The following is a 20,944-nucleotide window of genomic DNA, read 5'->3' as shown; positions in this document are numbered from 1 at the left end:
ACAGCAACCTGAATTTTGACCACCATGTTGTCTCCATTGTACAGAAGGCTTTCTACATGGCCCACTTCATAAGTAAGGGTATTTCATCCAGGAACAAGGTCATAACATCCCTGTACTCCTCCCTTATCAGACACATTATTGAGTACAAAGCCCCCTTCAACATGTACCTTGCCAAGCACATGCGGCAGTTGGAGAGACTACCGAGGTTCCTGACCAGGAAAATCCAGGGTCTCAAACACCTATCCTATACAGATAGACTAACAGCCCTAATGACAGTATTAGTATCTCCCCTTTGTTAAAGTTAAAACATATTTTAGGATAAAGTTCATGTATAGACCTGGTCCCTTGTAGTATAAGTAACTTTGATTAAGTTTTAAAAGGTTTATTTTTAAAAGGTTTATTTAATCATTTTTAATATTTTTAAACATTATTTTGAATGTTAAGCATGCTTTTATATATTAATATAACTATTATTTTAAAATTCCCTTTGTTGACCAACTAAATATACGGTTCGTTTTAGACGATATGAAATTTGTGTGAAATATAATTGTTACAATAAGTATTTGAATTTTATAGTTAAAAACATGGTTCTGGCTGAAAACATTTTTAAGGAGCATGTCTTTTTAATGTTGCTATGGATACCAATGATGTCATTGAATTATTGTTTAATTCATACGTATTTTTAAAGGGAGTGGGAGTTTGGGCTTACTTGTTCTGATGAAGTCCGTGAATGTAGGACGAAACCTAGGTTAACTTCTTTCAGTGTATTAGTGTACTGTTTTGGTGCAATAAACTTGTCAGTTTTTCTAAAAGAACACCGTAAGTTCCAGTGTTTGGACTGCTCAAGTTTTCCATGGTTGGATTTGTTGAGACTAACAGCCCTGTCCCGCTACTCAGTCTCATACAGACTGCTCAGATGTGACCCGTGTCTGGCATACAAGGCCATCTCAGACTCAGTCTTGATGGAGTTGCTGCATATCCGCAAGTCAAACTCCACTCGCACAACCGAGCTCTCAACCTGGTCTGTGACATTAATAGAACTTGTTGACAGGATAGATTTGTGTCCCAACTACAGATGCACTGAATAGTGACTTTTACTATTCGGCTGAATACGAATATTTGGCACTGCCAAGTAGCCGAATACAAATACAAATAATTTACTAGTGTGAACTGGTATGACCTAACTAAACCGAACTAAGCAGTGAACTGCATTAGTAAACTATGTATTGTGCAATACGTCCAAGAACATAAGTTCACTTAAAAAAATAAAAAATCATCTGAATAACTAGATGCATTCTATTATTTACTTAGCTGTTAAGCAGTTCTCAAAAGTAAGTTACTGAACTTTACTCATTACTCAGTGTTAATTTAACTACTAATTCTAAATGCTAATAAAACTACTCAATTTCTTTTTGGTCAGGACTACTGTTTCATGTTCCACCTCAGGAACACCAACTGTTCAGCATGGCTGGGCAGGAGATTAGATCGCCTGAGACTACAGACATTGTTCACTATGCTGAACAGTCTCTCACTTGCCACTCTTGTTGGGGGCAACAAGATAAATTCTCGCAGCTACAGACAGCAAAGTTAGTCTGTCACGATCAGACTGCCACCAGGAAACTGGGTCTTCACTTAATTTCATACAGCCCTCGTTGACATAAATTGCAAACTGCTGTTCAAATGGCTCAGGAATACACTGCTTGGAATTAGATGAATCATGCAAACAATCCGAGTATGACCAAAATCCATCCACCGTTTTCATTTTTTTGCAGCCTATGTTGTTTTTTCTTCATTCACACTGCTATTAGAACCTGCTGCCTGCACAGTTTGCACTGGTGTCACTGCCTTCACAGACTGTCCAGTGAAGTGCTTTGCTTCAGCAGTTTCACTCTGCTTCAAAGCACTGTAATCTGAATAGAGGGTCCAAAAGAACTGAAATGATGTACAGAGGATTTTTATGTGCACTACTGAAACATTCAAGAAACTTTAATAGTTATTTTACCATTTGCTTGATGCCAGCAGTTGACGTCAAGTTTGACCGGTAATGAGTGCCTTACATGCTGGAAGCACAACAGAGATACAGGCACTGTCACTAGATAGATCATGTGTCAGTTCCTCAAATGATTGCAGAACTGATACAATGTTCTGCATTAATTCCCACTGAGATGGAGTAATTGCAGACAAATGTCTGGTTGATTGCTCCGCACTCATTTACAGGACAATGCCATGCTTCTGCTCCAACATCCTCTTAAACATATAAAAAGTTGAATTCCACCTTGTGAAAACATTATGAAGTAGTTTATGGTCTGGCAGTTTCAACTGCTGCTGTATCTAGGCAAGTCTGGCCATGGCACTAGTGGAATGTTTGAAGTAGCCGACAATCTTCCTGGCAACAGAAATAAGATTGCTTAATGAATTCTCCACAAACAGAGCATCATGGATGCATAGTTGTAAACTATGGGCATAACATCAGTCATAGCCTTTTTCATGTTTTTTGCACTCTCTCTGAAACAAACAACACTTGCTCTTTATGTATACCCCAGCTCTCTAACATCTCTGAAACTGTGTCGGCCAGTATGTCAGCAGTATGTCTACCTGTAACATTTTCACAGTAAAGTACAACAAATTTGCAGCAGAAATTTTCATCCAGCTAATGTCCTGTGAAACTCATGAATGACTGTGTATTACACGGGGATGTCCAACTGTCTGTCGTTAATGAAATACTCAATTCCTTGCAGCTGTTCTTTTACTTTCTGGCAGACATCATTATACATATCGGGGATAACAGTTTCGGCAAAGTATTTGCATGATGGAAGTTGGTATAGTGGTTCTAATATAGCAATGAAGTTCTTAAAGCTTTCATCTTCAACAACTGAGATTGGCTGCAAGTCGACACATCATTTTCACAACTGCAGCATGGACCTATTGAGCTTCTGCACTTTCTGCCATTTTTTGCTCTTTTTAACATCAATCAATGATGGCTGTAATAGTTTTGGAGAACTTATTAACAATGTACTTGGCAAAGCATGGCTCTCTGACGTGGACATGGCTTCTTTAACTGCATTGTACTGCTCAGAATGTTTATATCGCAGGTGGTTTAACAGCGCTGATGTTGTATATACCTTTGAAGATGACCCTGACCCACGTGATATAACTGCAGAACAAATGATGCATTCTGCCTTGGATTCATCTGCTTCGTCCATTTTAAAATATTTCCAAACACCACTACGTTTAAACATCTTACTTTTACTTCACAAACAGACTGAAACAGTTGTACCATACAAATTTGAAATTACCGCTGAAAATATTTATATTTTCTGATGAACAAGTTTGGTGGCAGCTTCCGTTTCCGGAATACATAGGTATAATATATATCATACTTTTCATTCATTCAAGACAAAGAACTACACTGAAGTCTGCTGCTGCAGCTTTTTGAAAGGAGATCACGGTACACTGAGGATAAGGAAATTTACCTTTTCCCTAAATGTAGTGCAATCTCGGAGTTGGTATATGTATTAATTTATGTGGCTTTCTCTTACAGAAATTAATGAAGAGCTGAAGTGTATGAGAGAGATCGGGAGAGTGAGAGCGATGTGTGAATGAATGCAGGTATGAATGAGGGTGTGTGAGAGAGATGGAGACACAGTGAGTGATGTGCGAGTGAATGCATGTATGAATGAGGAAGTGTGTGTGTGGGGGGGGGACTGGGAGAGAGAGTGTGTGTGTGTGTGGGGGGGCAGAGAGAGACTGGGAGAGAGTGAGTGATGTGTGAATGAATGCAGGTATGAATGAGGACGTGACTGCGTATGCGAGATCGGGGGAGAGAGAGTGATGTGCGAGTGAATACAGGTATGAATGAGGGAGTGACTGTGTGTGAGAGATCGAGAGACATTGAGAGCGATGTGTGAATGGATGCATGAATGAATGAGGAAGTGACTGTGTGTGCATGTGTGTGTGTGAGAGAGAGAGCGATGTGTGAATGAATGCAGGTATGAGTGAGGAAGTGTGAGTGTGTGTGTGTGTGTGTGTGTGTGTGTGTGTGTGTGTCCTTGCTTATTAAAGGAAACATTAGGGAAAAGAACATATGACACTTTTGAACATGGGGGAGGGGGATAAAACAAATCACAGATACACAACTCCACTTCATATGTATTGTTTTTGCTGTTGAGGGACTTGGGGACTGTTCATGGGGCATTGTCAAGCACCTACTCAGTCTCTATACTAGCCAATTATTTTCTTCTGGAATATAAACTGCAGATAAAGACCTGTTTATCTTGAAAGCTACTCCCAGTTACATACTCTTTTGCCCTCTCTGCACAGGGTATATAAGCAATTTCCTTCCATTTGGTAATGTAGCATTCAATTGCTATGTTTTTTGCTTAAATGAAGAAGCAAACTGATGGGCTGTATTCGTATTCAAACTATTTGTTTATTTTACCGAATACAAATATTTGGTTTTGAGCTATTCGGCCAAATACGAATCAAATATTTGTTACATCTTTAGTCCCAATAACTCCCCTTCTGTGGAACAGACTTCCTCTCCATGTCAAGCAGAGTACCTCACTAGCCCTCTTTAACATGAACCTGGATGACTGGATGGGAAACCGAAAATATACCCTTGGGATCTCACCTGTGTCCCTGCTGGACAGGGAAAACAGGTGCTGACTTTGTGGGAACATGGGTGAAATTGTTGGCTAGGTTTATAAGGGCCTCCAGGCCAATAGCCTAGCATCATCCTATGAACCTATGATAACCCATGCAAATGCAGACCTCTCTCTCACAGTAATATGCCTTTTGAACAGAGTTTTGTTGTGGCTACTCTTCACTTTTAGACTGCTTGTGTGGGCTCCACAGGCTGCTTTAGGTAACTGAGACTGCATGTCCATGTCCTGTTTGAAGGAGAAACCCTTGATTCTTGATTATTCGGTTTGCTGGACCCATCAACAGAAGTGATAACTGACTCAAAGCAGAAGGGAAATCAACTCCAATAGGAACCAATAATACTGATGCCAAATATCTCTAAGGTACTACTGAAGTTTCCTTTTGTGAAGTCTTGCAAGGTGACTAGAGTTCTGTTCGATGCCATGTAGCACAAGGCAAACGCAAATGCCAGTGTAGCGACGGACTTTTTCAGGGATATGTTACTAAAATGATCTGGAAGAAAGAGCCCTTAGACCTAGGCTATAAAGGTCTTTTGGTTCACAGAAGCTATTAAGGTCCCAAAGATTACTACTGCTCTAGATGGGTTCATATTGGACTTAGCAAGGTTAAAAAAATGCCATGGTTCTTAAAGCAATCCAGGGAAAAAGTAAGTGCTCGCTCGCTCTCTCTCTCCCTTCCTGACAGTGAGACTGAGTAAGGCAATTAAATGGGTAAGGGTCAATGTGAAAGCCCTTGCTCATCATCAGACCCGAATTTACAACCAAATACAACAGTACAGTTGCCACAAAACAGGAAGAAAGGGCTCTCAAAAGAGTACTTCTCTCTCAGAGCTGAAATAATAGGTCTAACCACCAAATTAATGATGCTACTACATATGCACAATATGAACTACTGCCTAGAAAAGTAAAAATAGCAGACTAAGATGACACTTTTTTAAATACCTTTACTAAATTACCGCTTAAGACATAGGCACACATTCATTTTTACGATAGAAAAGAAAAAAAAAATATTAACATTTTTAATTTACATACACTTTTCCTTTCTCGACAATTCTCATTTGTCCAATATTACATAAACTGCTTCATTACTACCTCCCCTTATACCTTACTCTTCCTGAACATTACTTTACATGCATTGTTCCCACAAACTCCATTTGTATGTAACTTGACCATACCCATTTCCTAAAATTCCATTTCCAGTTCTTTATCTCTTTTACAATATTCTATACTTCACATACAGCTGGGTTAAGATTTTGATTTCCATTTTCTAGCAACTGCTTTTTTGGCAGCCAACAGGATTAAACTTAAGACCTGGGCAATTCAGATCCTGTGTCCTACAGACACTTGGTTGCCCAATATTTCTAAGAAAATATTCTGTAGGGAATTATTATCATCTGCCAGTTCACTCCCAAAAACAGGTTCCTAGTTGCTTCTTTCTGTACCATCACACATCCGACATTAACTATCTACCTGAGGAAAACTTCTTTCAAGTCTGCTTAGGGTATAAAAATACTATGCAAACACTTCCATGAAAAAATCCTAAACCTTCTGGACTTCATATGCATGGCTTCTAAGTGTGCAACACCCCCCCCCCCCAGCTTTTTGTTCCCTTGTAAATTGCTTTTCCAGTCTCTCTTCCCAATCTTTTCTAACCTCCTCAGACTCTTAAATAAATTATCAAGCAAGATTTTATGGGCCCTACTAATCACCTTTTTCACAGCAGCTTCTGTTCTAGGTTCAGCTAAAAACTGTACCACAGCAGCTTTTTCCCTATGACCCCCCCCCCCCCCGTCCCTTTCTCTTTGTTTATACTCTGATATCAGTCCCTGGTAGGGAAGGCAGTCTTGAATCTGCAGTCCAAACTTCTTGGCCTTATCCCACTCTATTATTTTCCCTCTCTAGTTATTTACTTCCAACACCTTAGTTCCTTTACCAGCTTTGCCTAGTAAATTCCAGCCCTCTCTTGGCCTATTTTCTCTACCCCTACTTGCAGTCATCCCTATCGCTAACACTTCCTTCCTCCATTCCCATACTGGCTTAGCTCTTGGAATACTTTCTGCAACTTTATGAACATAATATTCAACATGGTTATTTTCCTAAAGGATCTGCATCCAAAATCCCACTCTCTTCTTATTTCTTGAACTCCCCTCCACCTCAGCTTCATCATCATTTATTTACACTATGAATTATAACTTTCTGCTTGTGTTATGTATATGAGCCTTGACTGTACAGCTCTAAAATTTCCTTTTAAATCCATTAACCCTAAACCACCTTGTTGTATTGGGAGGCTCAGCTTATCCCACTTAACTCTTGCCCTCTTCCCTTATCAGATAATTTTCATCCGTATTAATTGTCCAGAACTTCTCCTCCGGTTGATAAAAAACACGTCTGACTTGTATATAAAATGATAGGGATTAAAACATTTTTGCTGCTTGTATTTTACTATCCATAAACAAGAGCTCCCAGTTTCTCATTTTTATGTTATCTTTTTTTTAGTCTCTTCCCTCATTTAGCTGCCATAACAGAATTATTTTTAATCCAAACTACTGAACACTTCACCTTATCTATCCATTCTTTATTACCATGCCAATTATATCCCTGAATTTTGTAGTCCCTTATTTTCTTTGCCAATGGCTCTAAATATAAAATAAACAGCAAAGGAGAAGATATCCCTGCCTGGTTCTGCTGATCAAAATAAAACTTATTGGAGAGGAACTCTCTCACTTTAATTCTTCCCTCTGATCCTTCATTCAATCCTCCTAATCACAATCAACCTTATTATTTTATCAAAGATACAAATGCGTCCACTGCTCTACTCATAAATCCCAGCTTACTCTGTCAAATGCTTTCTATGCGTCACGAACCACTACAGACAGTATATTTCTTACATTCTGCTTCCCTCTGGAGCATCACCATTCTATTAATTTTGTCAAATGTTTGCCTCCACTCCACAAAACCACACAGTTCCTTACCTATCAATTTTAGCAACACCTTTGCCATTTTTTAGCCATTACACACACTTTATAATCATGGTTTAGAATTTAAGTGGGTGTATATGAAGCTGGGCCTGATGAGTCTTGGGTAATGCAGCCACCACAGCTTTCTTCCAAGATGCCCATGCTTCATCTCTTTTTAAAACACTACTAAAATCTTCAAGATCTTTATCATTTTCTTCCTAACTTCCAAATGTTCACAAAAATAATATTAATACTGGAGACTTCCCTGCCAACTGATTATACATCACAGTTTTTATCTCATCTCCTCCCATCTTAACTATTAGTTCAGCCTCATCTTCCTCTAACCTTGGCATAATTGGCTGTTCCATAAACATTTCAATCTATGCTCTTTTTTCCCATACATTCTTCTGCTTTATACACATTTTCATAAAATTTCCAAAATATCTTTAATACTGCTACAGGATCTCTTGCCATTTTTCTTGTCATAGGCTCTAAGTTTGGAGCAACAATTTCTACCTTCTTTTGCCCAAGTCATTGAGCTAAATGTTTTTGTGCTCTGGAGTTATTTATTATCATTTGTTAACTGGATTGGTCCAGCTCAGCCAAAGGCCCGTTTTCAGTGGAGACCTGAGGAGAAAAGCTCCAGTTACAATTAGAATCAGTTATCAAAAAATAATTGTTTAAAAGCAATCTTAAACAGCATACTAACAAACTATTGCCTTATTTTCTCTTCAGCACTTTGTGGTTGCTGCTCTTTTTATTCTGTGAGATTCCCCTTATTCTGTCATAATTTAACCTTTGTCAGACGCTCTAAATAATTCCCATCTCTTCTTAAAAATCTCTCTCTCTCTATTTCTACCCTATTTTTCAACTCAATTTTAATTTTATCCCACTAGCTACCTCTTCTGAAGAGATTTCTATCTTCTCTATTAACTCTCAAATAATTTCCACAACCCATTCTTTGAATTTCTCTCTTTTTAACAAGTAGGTGGGAAAATAGTCTCATTTTTACTTAATTAACTTACATTTTTATCTTTGTTTTTATTGGTGCATCATCTGAAATAGTTATTGGACATGTGTCGAAGTTTTCAATTAAACACACGTGCTTCTGTGAAGCATACAAATCATATCCAGTCTAGCCCAGTTACTGTACCTTGGGGAATCGTCTGAGTTCCTACTACAGAACTCAGGTCTTCCATACCAAATATTTTCACAAATTTATTCAGAAAAGTACCCTCTTTTGTTACATTTTCCCTTCTAGGTCCTCCAATACATCCTTACTATTGCAAATCAAGTAATATTCCCCACCTACAAATAATTTTCCCTTCTGAAAGCTGATTATTTCTATCTAAACTTTGCTTTAGCTCCATAATAACAGTTTTTGGTTTAACTGCCAATCATTAGCGGACCGGAATTCCACTGTGGTGACCCCTAATCGGGAAAAGCTGAAAGACACAACAATTAAGTTTCCCTCACAAATTCCGGTACTTTGTACTTGACGGCATACCTAGTGTGACCCTAGGGGGGGGGGGGTCTGTGGGCGGATTTGGTTGAATTCAAGGAACCGAAGTGGCAAATCAAACTAAACATCCATGTGCTTCCAGGTCTTAATGACCATATGTCAACTGCTAGTGTGTTAAGGCTTCATTCATATGAAGTTTAATCATATTGTTATTTACAGTAAACCATTTTATTGTTTATTTTCATTATTTAGTATGGTTTTATCATTGTAGAGGAATCTCATTTTTTGGTTCATGTTTGAACTTATTTGTAAGGGGGAGAGCTACAAGATGGGTTGCTATAATGGGAATTTTTTTGTTATTCATTTTTTACCATTCATCGTCTTTTTGTGATCATGTGACTTTGAAGAGGTTTTTTTTTAAACTGGCCCATCTGTTCATGGTGTTATTCTGATGAAGTCAACTGCTATAAAATGACGAAAGTGCTCAATAAACATTTGATGTGATTTGGTTTGTCCTCCTTAGGAATGGCATTTTTGTTTATTGGTCTTGCCTAGGTTACCTAGTTGTTGTTTGTGATGTCTTTACCTGTACCTGTCGAGGGGATTCCTACACAGAATTTTACTGTTCTGGATAAAATTGCAGAAAATCCAGGGATGCTAACCCAGTTTATTCAACAGCTCTTCCAACAGCTTACTGCTCAGACTCACAACTGTAGTGGTAATAGTTTGAATGTTTCTCTATTCTGCTCAATTCCATCTGGTCAGGGTACAGCGAATGTTTTGGTGAACCTACCAACTAAAGTCCAACTTCCTATAGTTCTACCAATGTACCTGTTGCTTCTGGTTCTCGTATCAACTTAGCATCTTGGTTTGGGGCGGAGATGAACTTCTGAAGTGAAGCACCTAAAGAATTTGGTACTTTAAAGCAGTCCCTTAACGATTTGGAGTCAAAACTCTTAAAATGTACAGAATTACAAATTGAGAATTCCTACTTTTAGAAAGTATAGAAGTTGGAAGAGTGCCAAAAGGATTGAGGAGTTGGAAGTTTTAGAATGGGACAATGTCCAACTCAGCCCTGTATAAAGAGCTGACCAAGTTGTTTGACCATCATGGTTGTGAGATTATGGAAACACTTATTAAACACAACCAAAGGTCAAATGATTCCTTGTATCATGAGTTGGCAGACTTGGAACAGGCAATAACTACTGATTTGCTATTTCAGAACTCTGCGGAAGAATATAGGCAAATATTTGCTAACGTTGATAAGATTGCATTCAACATTAAAACGAGGAAGGAAAAGAAATTTGAAAGGGATAGAGTTGCTTAGTCTCAAAGCAGGCCTATCCGGAACCAAATATCAGGGTCAATTTGCATTCAGACGAACAACTTGAGTCCCACAAGAGTCAACCAATCACTGAACTGAATGACCCAATGGACTTCTCTAGACTGGTCTCTTTAGGGCAGGTATTACCAAGACATTCGGAGAGGTTGAGGAATCAGATGCATCAATCAGAAAACAACCAGAACCCAGTCAGAGAAGATCCAGGAGTACAGAACTGGCAGAACAATCCCAGGTGGAACCAGTGATGGAGGAGGAACTAACAGGGGCTGTCTTTTCTCGAGATGATGTTTCTTCTTTTATGAATTTAGCTTATCCATCAATCACCATGAACTCTAGAGGTGACTTTAAAGTTTACAATTTCTCCCGTCAAGTTTTTGAAAACAATTTACCTGATTTATTATTATTAAACGAGCAGAGACTTATACAAATTTATTAGAAGGTGAAAGTACAGTTTTGTACCTACCATAAATGTAGATGTCCGAACTGGATAGCATCTGCAGTCATAACAAGTGGGTTGTCCTGTCGTCAGGCAGCCCTGCAGTCGGCCGGATTCCAAAGTCCGGGTCCGGCTTCGGCTGATGTCGCACTCCACCCGACGTCATCTCTGTTGGTCTTCGGGTATAAAAGCATCAGCCGATGCCATTTTCCTCAGTGTTTCTTGCCCCAGATGCCAGTAGCCCTCTTGCATGCTAAAAATTTGGATAGATGCCAATGTTTCCAAATAGATAGAGGTAAACACAACAATAAGCATATATGTACATATATACAAACAAATACACCATAAAGACTCCCCAACAGCTAGCTATTAGGAGGGTAAACACCCTAGGAGTACCACAGAGGGAAGGAGGGAGGGTAATCCTGACTGCAGATGCTATCCAGTTCGGACATCTACATTTATGGTAGGTACAAAACTGTACTATGTCCTTCATGGATGCATCTGCAGTCATAACAAGTGGGTAGAATACCATAGCCAACAAGGGAGGAGGATAAAGGTAGATTATGGTGTGTTTAGGATCCCTTGCAGTACAGCAGTGGCAAACCCTGCTCGGGATCTGGAATATAGAGGCAAATTATAATGCTTGGCAAATGTATGCACGGAGGTCCAAGTAGCCGCCTCAATAATGTCTTTGGTTGCCACTCCTCGTAAGAAGGCTGTGGTAGTGGCTGTTGCCCTTGTAGAATGAGGTCTTATGTTCTGTGGAATTGGTTTTCCATGGAAGGTGTAACAGTATCGTATGCAGTTTCCTATCCATTTGGAGATTGTCTGTTTGGAAATAGCTTTTCCTTCCCTTCCTGTTGCATAGGCTACAAAAGTTGGTCAGTCTTTCTGCTGTTTTTTGTTCTGTCCAAGTAGTAGCGTAGCTGTCTATGTACATCCAAGGTATGCAGTATTCTTTCCCCTCTGTTTTGTGGGTTGGGAAAGAAGGTAGGTAGGTGGATTGCCTGGTTCAAAGACACTCTGGATACCACCTTGGGCATAAATGTAGGATTAGTCCTCATGGACACTCTATCTTGGTGGAAGATTAGGAAGGGTTGCACTGCCATTAAGGCCTGTAGTTCTGAAACCCTCCTTGCTGAAGTTATTGCCAGTAGGAAAGCAGTTTTCCATGACAGGTGTTGTAGGTCTGCTGTTGCTGCTGGTTCAAAGGGTGATAGTGTCAACTTTTCTAGCACAAAGTTTAAATCCCAAGCTGGTAATGGTGGTTTCCTTGGAGGTTTTACATTCTTGATTCCTCTGAGGAACTGCCTGAGCAAAGGGTGCGAAAAACAGGTGGATCAAAGCTGTATTCTGCTGAAATAGCTGATGCATGTATCTTGATGGAGGAGTAGGACAGGCCTGAATGAAGAAGTTCGCCAGATACTCCAGAATGTTAGGCATATCTATGTTTGACACATCTTTTCCTCTTTCCGTACTCCAAATGACAAACCTTTTCCATTTTCCAGCATAGTTCCTTCTTGTTGAAGGTCTGCGTGCTTCAAGAATAATGTCTTTAACTCTTTGGGAAAGTTCTGGATTAGCTGCTGTTATGTGATGTTCCATGCAGTCAGTTGCAGCGTTTTTAGGTTTGGATGTATGATGCTGTAGTTGTTCTGAGTTAACATCAAAGGCATCAGAGGTATTGGCCACATTTTGTTCGAGACATGCTCTTCAGTAGTGGGTACCAGTGCTGTCTTGGCCAGTTTGGAGCTATCAGGATTATCCTTGGACGTTCTTCCTTGATTTTTAGTAGTACCTTGTGTATCAAAGGAAGAGGTGGGAATGCATATGCTGTTAGGCCTTTCCAGTTGAAGGAGAGTGAGTCCACTTTCCATGCTAGTGGGTGGAATGTCCTTGTGCAGAATTTTTGAGCTGGTGATTGAGAGGTGATGCGAATAGGTCTATCTGTGGCATTCCCCATTTCTTTGAGATGGTCTTGAAGATGTCCGGTGCAGTTTCCATTCGTGGGCATCCGAAGTGGTTCTGCTTAATATGTCTGCTAGAGTATTGTCTTTCCCCGGTACAAATATTGCCTGTAACTGAATGTTGTAGCTGAGTGCCAGGGTCCACAGCTCCAAGGTCATTCTGCATAGGTGGTATGAATGAGTGCCTCCCTGTTTGTTGATGTACCACATGACTGTGGTGTTGTCTGTCCTTATCATCAACTGGCCCTCTTTGAGAAATGGTTTGAACTTTTGGATTGCCAGTTTTACTGCCAGCATTTCTTTTAGATTGATGTGCAGGCGAAGTTGATCCTGTGTCCACAATCCTTGCACGCATTTGTCCAGCATGTGGGCCCCCCCATCCTAGGTCTGAAGCGTCTGTTGTGATGGTCTGGCTTGGTTGACATCTGCGAAAGGGTAGGCCTGGGTTTGACTGGCATGCCTGAGCCCACCATAGGAACTCCTGTTTTAAGCATGGAATTAGTGGGATTTCTGTTTCTAGACTGTGTCTGTGTTGGGACCATAAATTCTTTAGGTACCACTGTAGTTTCCTCATATGTAGTCTGGCAAATGGGACCAAGATTATGCATGATGCCATGAAGCCCAAGGCCTGCAGAACTTTTCTTGCTGTTAACTTGTTCAGTTTTGTTAGTGCCAAGAAGTAAAGAGGAAGTTCTTTTTGTTTTTCTGTAGTCAGGAATGCCATTTGTTGTACTGTGTCCAATTCCGCGCCCAAGAACGTCCTTGTTTGGGATGGTATCAGCCTTGACTTTTGTAAATTGACTGTGTATCCCAGTCCTTGTAGCAAGTAAATGACCCTTTGTAAATCTGTTGTCAGCTTGCTTTTGTTGTCCCCTTGTAGCAGGCAGTCGTCCAGGTATGGGTAAATTTGAATTCCTGTAGTCTGCAATGGGCGATTACTGATGCCAGGCATTTTGTGAATACTCTGGGCGCAGTAGATAAGCCAAAGGGCAATGCTGAGAATTGATAGTGCTCTGATCCTGCAAGAAATCTGAGGTATCTTCTGCAGATTGGTCGAATGGGGACGTGCAGGTATGCCTCCTTGAGATCTAGAGTTACCAGCCAAGACTCCTTGCCCAGCATGGGAAGAAGTTGCTGTAGGGTCAGCATTTTGAATTTTGGGACAATGATGTATGTATTTAAGGTGGACAGGTCGAGAATTGGTCTCCAACTTTTTTCCTTTCTTGGAACTAGGAATAGTCTGGAGTAGAACCCCTTTCCTTGTTCTGCTGTTGGCACTCTTTCCACAGCTCTCATGTTTGCTAACTCCATTATCTGGCGTAGAGCCTCTGTTTTTTGATTTGGAGGTAGGTTTGGCATTCCTCTTTTGACTGGTAAAGTGTGGAAGTGAAACCGGTAACCTTGATCTATGGTTTGTAAAATCCACTTGTCTTTTGTTATGTAGTGCCAGTTCTTTGAAAATAAGGTTAACTTTCCGCCTAGAGGAGCTGCTATTTGTTCCCTGGTAGGCGGATTTAGGATTAAGTCACTGTGGTTGTGCTGATGTAGTGGCAGTGGCTGTGTCTGCGCCTCTGTTGTTACCTTGCCACTGTCGTCCTCTGTAGGCACCTCCTCTGGATTGGTTTCTGCCTCTGGAGCGTCTATTCCTGCCCCTTTGAAATTTTGTGGAGTCAGGAAAGGACCAATTTTTGGCAGGCCAGTTCCTGCTAAACCTTGGGGGTTGAACCTGCAAGAAATCTTTAACAGTTTGAACAGATTTTGCCTTTTCTTCCATTTTCTTCATAACCTGCTGGGCAGGTGTACCAAACAAACTTGTCTTGTCCATAGGAGCATCTAGCAACTTAGCTTTAACATGATCCGGTAAAGCTTGTTCTTTTAGCCATGCATGTCTTCTTATCACTGTGCCCGTCATGGCTGATCTAAATGAAGCCTCCAGTGCATCATAGCCACATTTTAAGGAATGGTTGCTAACCTGTTGTATGTTATTTACCATCTCTAATACATATTTCTTATCAAGAGATTCATCAGTGGTTAGTTTTTTAGTTAACTGATCAAGCATAAACTCTTGGTATTGTATCATGTGAAACTGACAGTTTAATGCTCTAGCTGAGAGAGTAGCTGAAGTGTAGACCTTTTTACCCCATCTGTCTAATGACCTTGCTTCCCTTTCAGAAGGAATAGGGTTTTTAGCTGTGGTCGCTGCTACTGCCTTGGGACCCTGGGATATAGTTTCTGGGTCTGCAAGTGGGGCCTTATAAAGGTGGTGATGAGTATCTGGCACCCTGTAAAATCTGTCTGGTTTGGCAGGGGCTGGGGTAAAGAATCTGGAGCGGAGCAAACATCATTGAAAGCATCATCCACCACAGAGAGAACAGGAGGTATAGCTAAGGGCCTGTGCTGTGGGAGGTGCAGAAAGGTCCTAAGTCTTTTCTGGAGTCTGAAAAATCCTGTTGCTGCCATTGGAACTGTTCTCGCATGGCATGCAAGGTTTCCCAAAGGAGAATTCTTCTGGTGGGGAAGCAGCTGGAATGGATTCTTCAGCATCAGAATCTTCAAAATTGGAGAAGGGAGCCTCAGGCTGGTCAGTTATGTCTGATTCATCAGCAGAATCATCAGAAGACACTGGCTCAGGGGCTCTGCCCTAGGTCTCTTCTCTGGGGCTGAGAGGCCCTGTCTGGGTGAGATTGAGATCCTCTAATTAAAGAAATTAAATCTTCTGCCAAAGAAAGCATTTGAGAACTAGAAGAGGGCCTGGATGTGGGGGGTTTAACAGGCACTGTTTTAGAAGTCTTGGCTGCTTTAGCCCTGGCGAAGGCCTTAATGGACATGGCAGCAGGAGGCCTAGCAGCACCACGTGCTGGGGTAGAGACATCCAAGGGAATGGTGTCAGATAAGTCAACCACCGTAGTGGGTAAAATTTCTGAGGTCGATTCAAGAGTTGTAGCAGGGGCCTCAGTTGTAAGAATAGGTTCAGCTGTACTTTGATCAGTTTTCTCGGTTTCAGCCGAAACCGAGACACTCGCGGTTTGCTTTACCGTGGTTTCGGCCGAAACCGCGGACCGCGAGTGTCGGTCTTTATCTTTGCGTTTTTTGGGGGTAGTCGGAGGATCCGACGGCATAATGTACGCAAAATCAGAACCGAAAAACTGTTCTGCAAACTCCGACCGACGTCTAAGCGTTCGTCGGTTGAAAGAGGCACAGGCCGAACAGGCTGCTACGTCGTGGGCTGGGCCTAAACAAGGCAGACAGTAAGAGTGGAAATCTTTATGAGGTATTTGTTTCCCACAGGTTAAACAATTGTTAACTTTTTCTGACATCGGCTGAGGCAAGAAAGAGTCCCCAACGGGGTACTTAGCTTTAGAAGTCTTCGAAGTAGTATTCGGTAGAAATAATCTCTGGATCCGACCGACCGGCACTTGCGAACAGCTTCTGCTTCGGGCGCCACGCGGCAAGAAAGACTGAGGAAAATGGCGTCGGCTGATGCTTTTATACCCGAAGACCAACAGAGATGACGTCGGGTGGAGTGCGACATCAGCCGAAGCCGGACCCGGACTTTGGAATCCGGCCGACTGCAGGGCTGCCTGACGACAGGACAACCCACTTGTTATGACTGCAGATGCATCCATGAAGGACATCACCAACCTTTTGATAACTCCTTACATGAAGATAAGGTTGGGACATTCACATGCGGCTTCTGTAAGCAATGCAAATTTATAATTGATCGTGACAGTAACAAAATCAACAACCAAATTGTCAAATCCAATGGTTATTTCACATGCAATTCCACTGGGGTCATTTATGTAGCTTTCTGTAACCTCTGTACAAGTTTTTACTGTTGTAAAAATGCAGAGGAAACTAAAAGACAGAATTTACGAACACTTATTAGAAATCAAAAATAAGAATGAAAAAAATGCTTTATTTAAGCAAACTATTAAGTTTCCCTTACATAATTTTTGGTTCTTTGTACTTGACAGAGTACCTAGGGACCCTAGAGGGGAAGTGTGGGTTGATTTGGTTGAATACCATTAACTGGGAAAACTACTCATGTACCAACTCTTTTGCTCAACGTTTTCTGGAATTCATAGATTCCAGCTCCTTGGATCAACTTGTCCACACCTCCATCACGGCAGCAATATCCTAGACCTGGTCATTACTGACATGGGCAACTGGTGTTTCACACCAGAGGTCAATTCCTCATTGGTCAGATCCCAACACAAGCTAATCACCCTAGACATCCACATCCCACTCCCACCCCCACTAGAGAAACCATCATAAAAAATGTCTGCAAAGTGGAAAACTTCATGACACCCATGCAGACGGACATCAAAGGTGCGACTGCTGAATCCTACGCAAATGCACTTTATAAGCAATTACACAAGTGCATGGATCGTGCTATCCCTAACAGAACTAAGATGCTATCCTCCAAAAAAAGGAAGCCAATCTGGTGGTCCCCTGCCATAAACAAACTCTACAACAGAAGAAAGAAACTGCTGCAAAAAAAAAAAAAAAGGAGTAAAATCTCATGACTGGAGGAACTACCTGGTCAGCCTCAGTAAGAAGCTGAGATCCCTCATAAAATCCTCCAAAGCTAGTTACAAAAACAAAATCGCCACTGTTTCTAAAGACAACCACAAAGCATTCTATAGCTATGTCAAGAATCTCAATGGCAACACTCAGATATGCTCTGAGTTACAGCACAATGGCACTAAATATACAAAACCAACTGATACTGCCAACATCTTGGCATAGGTTCAGTGCTAACTTTACGCCCCTCATCTCCTAAAGGGCCCATCTCTATACTGGAAGAATGCAAAGTTCCTGTATTCACGGCTGCAGACGTAAAAAAAAACACTCTCCAAAGCCAAGAACACAGAATCCATGGGACCTGACAAATTCCCAGGCTGCGTTCTACACGAACTACAGAACGAACTGGCACCCCACCCAAGTACCATGGTCAATCATAGCCTCACCTCAGGCTTTGTGCCCACTGAATGGCGCACAGCGAAGGTTATCCCACTCCACAAAGGGGGATCCACCAAGGACCCCGGGAACTACCACCCAATTAGCCTGACGAGCCTGGTCTGCAAGGCTATGGAACTTAAAAACAAAGACATTGGTAATCTCCAAACTCTGGACCCCACCCAGTTTGGGATTGTAAAAGGTTTCGTACCCAGTGAGTAGCGCACAGCTATAGTTATCCCGCTTCACAAGGGAGGATCCACCTTGAATCCTGGGAACTACCGTCCCATCAGTCTGACAAGCCTGATTTGCAAGGGCATGGAACGCATTAACATGGAACTTATAAACAAAGACATTGGCAACCTTCAAACATTGGACCCCACCCAGTTTGGGTTTGTGAAGGGCCGATCTTGTCTCCTGAATCTGACTGACTTCTTCATATCAGTCTACAGAGCTGTGGACGAGGGTAAGGCAGTCCACACAGCCTATCTGGACCTCGCCAAGGCCTTTGACACCATCCCCCACTCTGGAATCATAGATAAACTTACTAAGTTGGCATAAATCCCTACATCACTCGATGGGTTGCTAACTGGCTTACTGACAGAACCCAGACAGTAAAAGTAGCAGACTTCAAATCCAGCTCCAGAGAAGTGACAAGTGGAGTACCTTAGGGTTCAGTCCTGGGAATGCTCTTGTTTGGCATCTACTTCTCTGAAGTACAGGCCAATACTAAGGGACTCTGGCTAACAAAGTCTGCAGATGACTGCAAACTGGGAGCCATTATTGAATCCCCAAATTATGTGGATATTCTACAAAAGGGCCTTACAGAAACAGATGCCTGGTGCCAGAGCCATGGGCTCAAGCTTAATGCCAAGAAATGTATAGTTATCCCCTTTGGAAAAAAACATGTACCCATGAATTACCACATAGGTGGCAGGACACTAAACATCGAAAGTGTGATAAGAGACTTGGGGACACAGGTGGACAGTGGTCTCACTTTCGATAACCACATTGCCACAACAGTCAGGAAATCCTTCTATGTGGCACACCTCATCACTAAGGGCTTTTCATCCAGAAAAAAGGAGGTCATTGTCCCACTGTACTCATCCCTCATTAGACCCATTATAGAGTATAATGCCCCATTTGGTATGTACCTCACAAGACATCTGCAACAGCTGGAAAGGCCACAGAAATACCTCACTAAAAGAATCACAGGCCTAAAGCAGATGCCATATACTGACCGTCTAAAAAAACTCCAGCTATACTCTGTGGCATATCGTCTACTCAGAAGCGATCTCTGCTTAACATACAAGGCCATGTCAAACCCTGAGCTGTTGGACATGCTCCACTTAAAGAAATCCCAATATCTCAGAGCCACACGCTCCAGGGATCTAAACCTTGTCATCACAATGACCAAAACATGCTGGAGGGATAGGTTCCTGACCCAGAGACTCCCCATACTCTGGAATAGACTGCCCATACATATCAAGCAGAGCACCTCTTAGGGCATCTTCAAAAGGAACCTTGATGATTGGATGGGAGATAGGAAATTCACCCCGGGGATCATGCGAGTCGCCCTGCTAGACAGGGGCCTGGAGAAGTAAATATTGTGGGAAGAAATATCCAGGGAATTGTTATGCTAGGCTTGCATAGGTCCCTAGGGCCGATAGCCTAGTACCAACCTATGAACCTATGTCTCCTAAACCTGATAAACCTCTTTGAATAAGTCACCAAAGCCGTAGAGGAGGGTAAGGTAGTTCTCACAGCCTATCTAGATCTCGCCAAGGCTTCGGCCACCACCCCCCACTCTGGAATTATAGATAAACTCACTAAACTAGGTATAAATCCCTATGTCACAAGATGGGTTGCCAACTGGATCACTGACAGAACCCACACTGTGAAAGTAGCAGACTCCAAATTCGACTTCACACCAGTGACAAGTGGAGTACCACAGGGTTCAGTCCTGGGTCCTCTCCTGTTTGGTATCTACTTCTCTGAAGTACAGGCTAACACAGAAGGTCTTTGGCTAATGAAGTTCGTAGATGACTGCAAACTAGGAGCCATAATTGAAACTCCTAATGATGTAGACATTCTGCAAAAGGTCCTCACTGAGACAGATGCCAGGTGTTAAAGCCATGGCCTCAAGCTCAATGCCAAAACGTGCATTGTCATCCCTTTTGGTAAAAACTCTGAACCCATGAACTACCACATAGGCGGTAGTCAACTTAACACCGAAAGTGTGATAAGAGACCTTGGGACACAGGTGGACAGTAGTCTCTCCTTTGATAATCACATTGCCACAGTAGTCAGGAAATCCTTCTATGTGGCACACCTCATCACAAAAGGTTTCTCATCCAGGAAAAGAGAGGTAATTGTTCCCCTCTATTCATCACTCATTAGACCTATTATAGAGTACAATGCCCCTTTTGGTATGTACCTCACAAGGCATCTATAACAACTGGAAAGGCCGCAGAAATACCTCACAAATAGGATTACCAGCCTCAAACAGATGTCCTACACAGACAGTCTCAAAAAATTCCAGCTTTACTCCGTCGCACATTGCCTAATCAGAGGCAATCTCTACCTAACATACAAAGATATGTCAAACCCAGAGCTGTTGGACATGCTCCACTTAAAGAAATCCTAATCCCTCCGAGTTGCACGCTCTAGGGACCTAAACCTTGTCACCACAATAAACAGAACATGCTGGAGGGATAGATTCCTGTCCCAGAGACTTCCCATACTCTGGAACAAACTACCTATCTATATCAAACAAAGCTCCTCTTTAGCACTCTTCAACAAAAATCTTGATGATTGGATGGGAAATAGGAAATTCACCCCGGGGATCACTTCTGTGGCTCTGCTCGACAGGGGCACAGGAAAATAATTCTCTTGGGTGGTGAAAGCCAGGGTACCTTTTTGGCTAGGCTTATACAGGCCCTAGGGCCAATAGCCTAGTACCTACCTAGGAATGCCCATGTGCCTCCAGGTCTTAACGACCATATGTCAATTGCTAGTGTGCTAAGGCTTCGTTCATATGTAGATTAATCATATTGTTATTTACAGTAAGCTATTTTATTTTCATTATTTTTTGGTTCATGTTTGAACTTATTTGTTAAGGTAGAAGGCTATATGACTGGTTGCTATAATGGGATATTTT

General features: G+C 41.7%; 1 protein-coding gene across 1 annotated transcript in view; it reads right to left on the bottom strand.

Annotated features, from left to right (window-relative positions):
• Positions 1-20,944, bottom strand: part of LOC122789622 (serine/threonine-protein phosphatase 2A 56 kDa regulatory subunit delta isoform-like) — a 1,584,804-nt gene that overhangs the window by 1,098,520 nt on the left and 465,340 nt on the right. The window contains exon 7 of the mRNA XM_044057373.1: positions 16,486-16,680. Coding sequence (XP_043913308.1) covers positions 16,486-16,680 — 195 coding nt within the window. The remainder of the gene's footprint in view (positions 1-16,485; positions 16,681-20,944) is intronic.

Source organism: Protopterus annectens, chromosome 1.part0 (genome assembly GCF_019279795.1).
Source record: "Protopterus annectens isolate FY-2018-M chromosome 1.part0, PAN1.0, whole genome shotgun sequence".
In the NCBI taxonomy this organism is placed as follows: domain Eukaryota; kingdom Metazoa; phylum Chordata; order Ceratodontiformes; family Protopteridae; genus Protopterus; species Protopterus annectens.
This window is presented reverse-complemented; position numbering and strand designations above follow the sequence as displayed.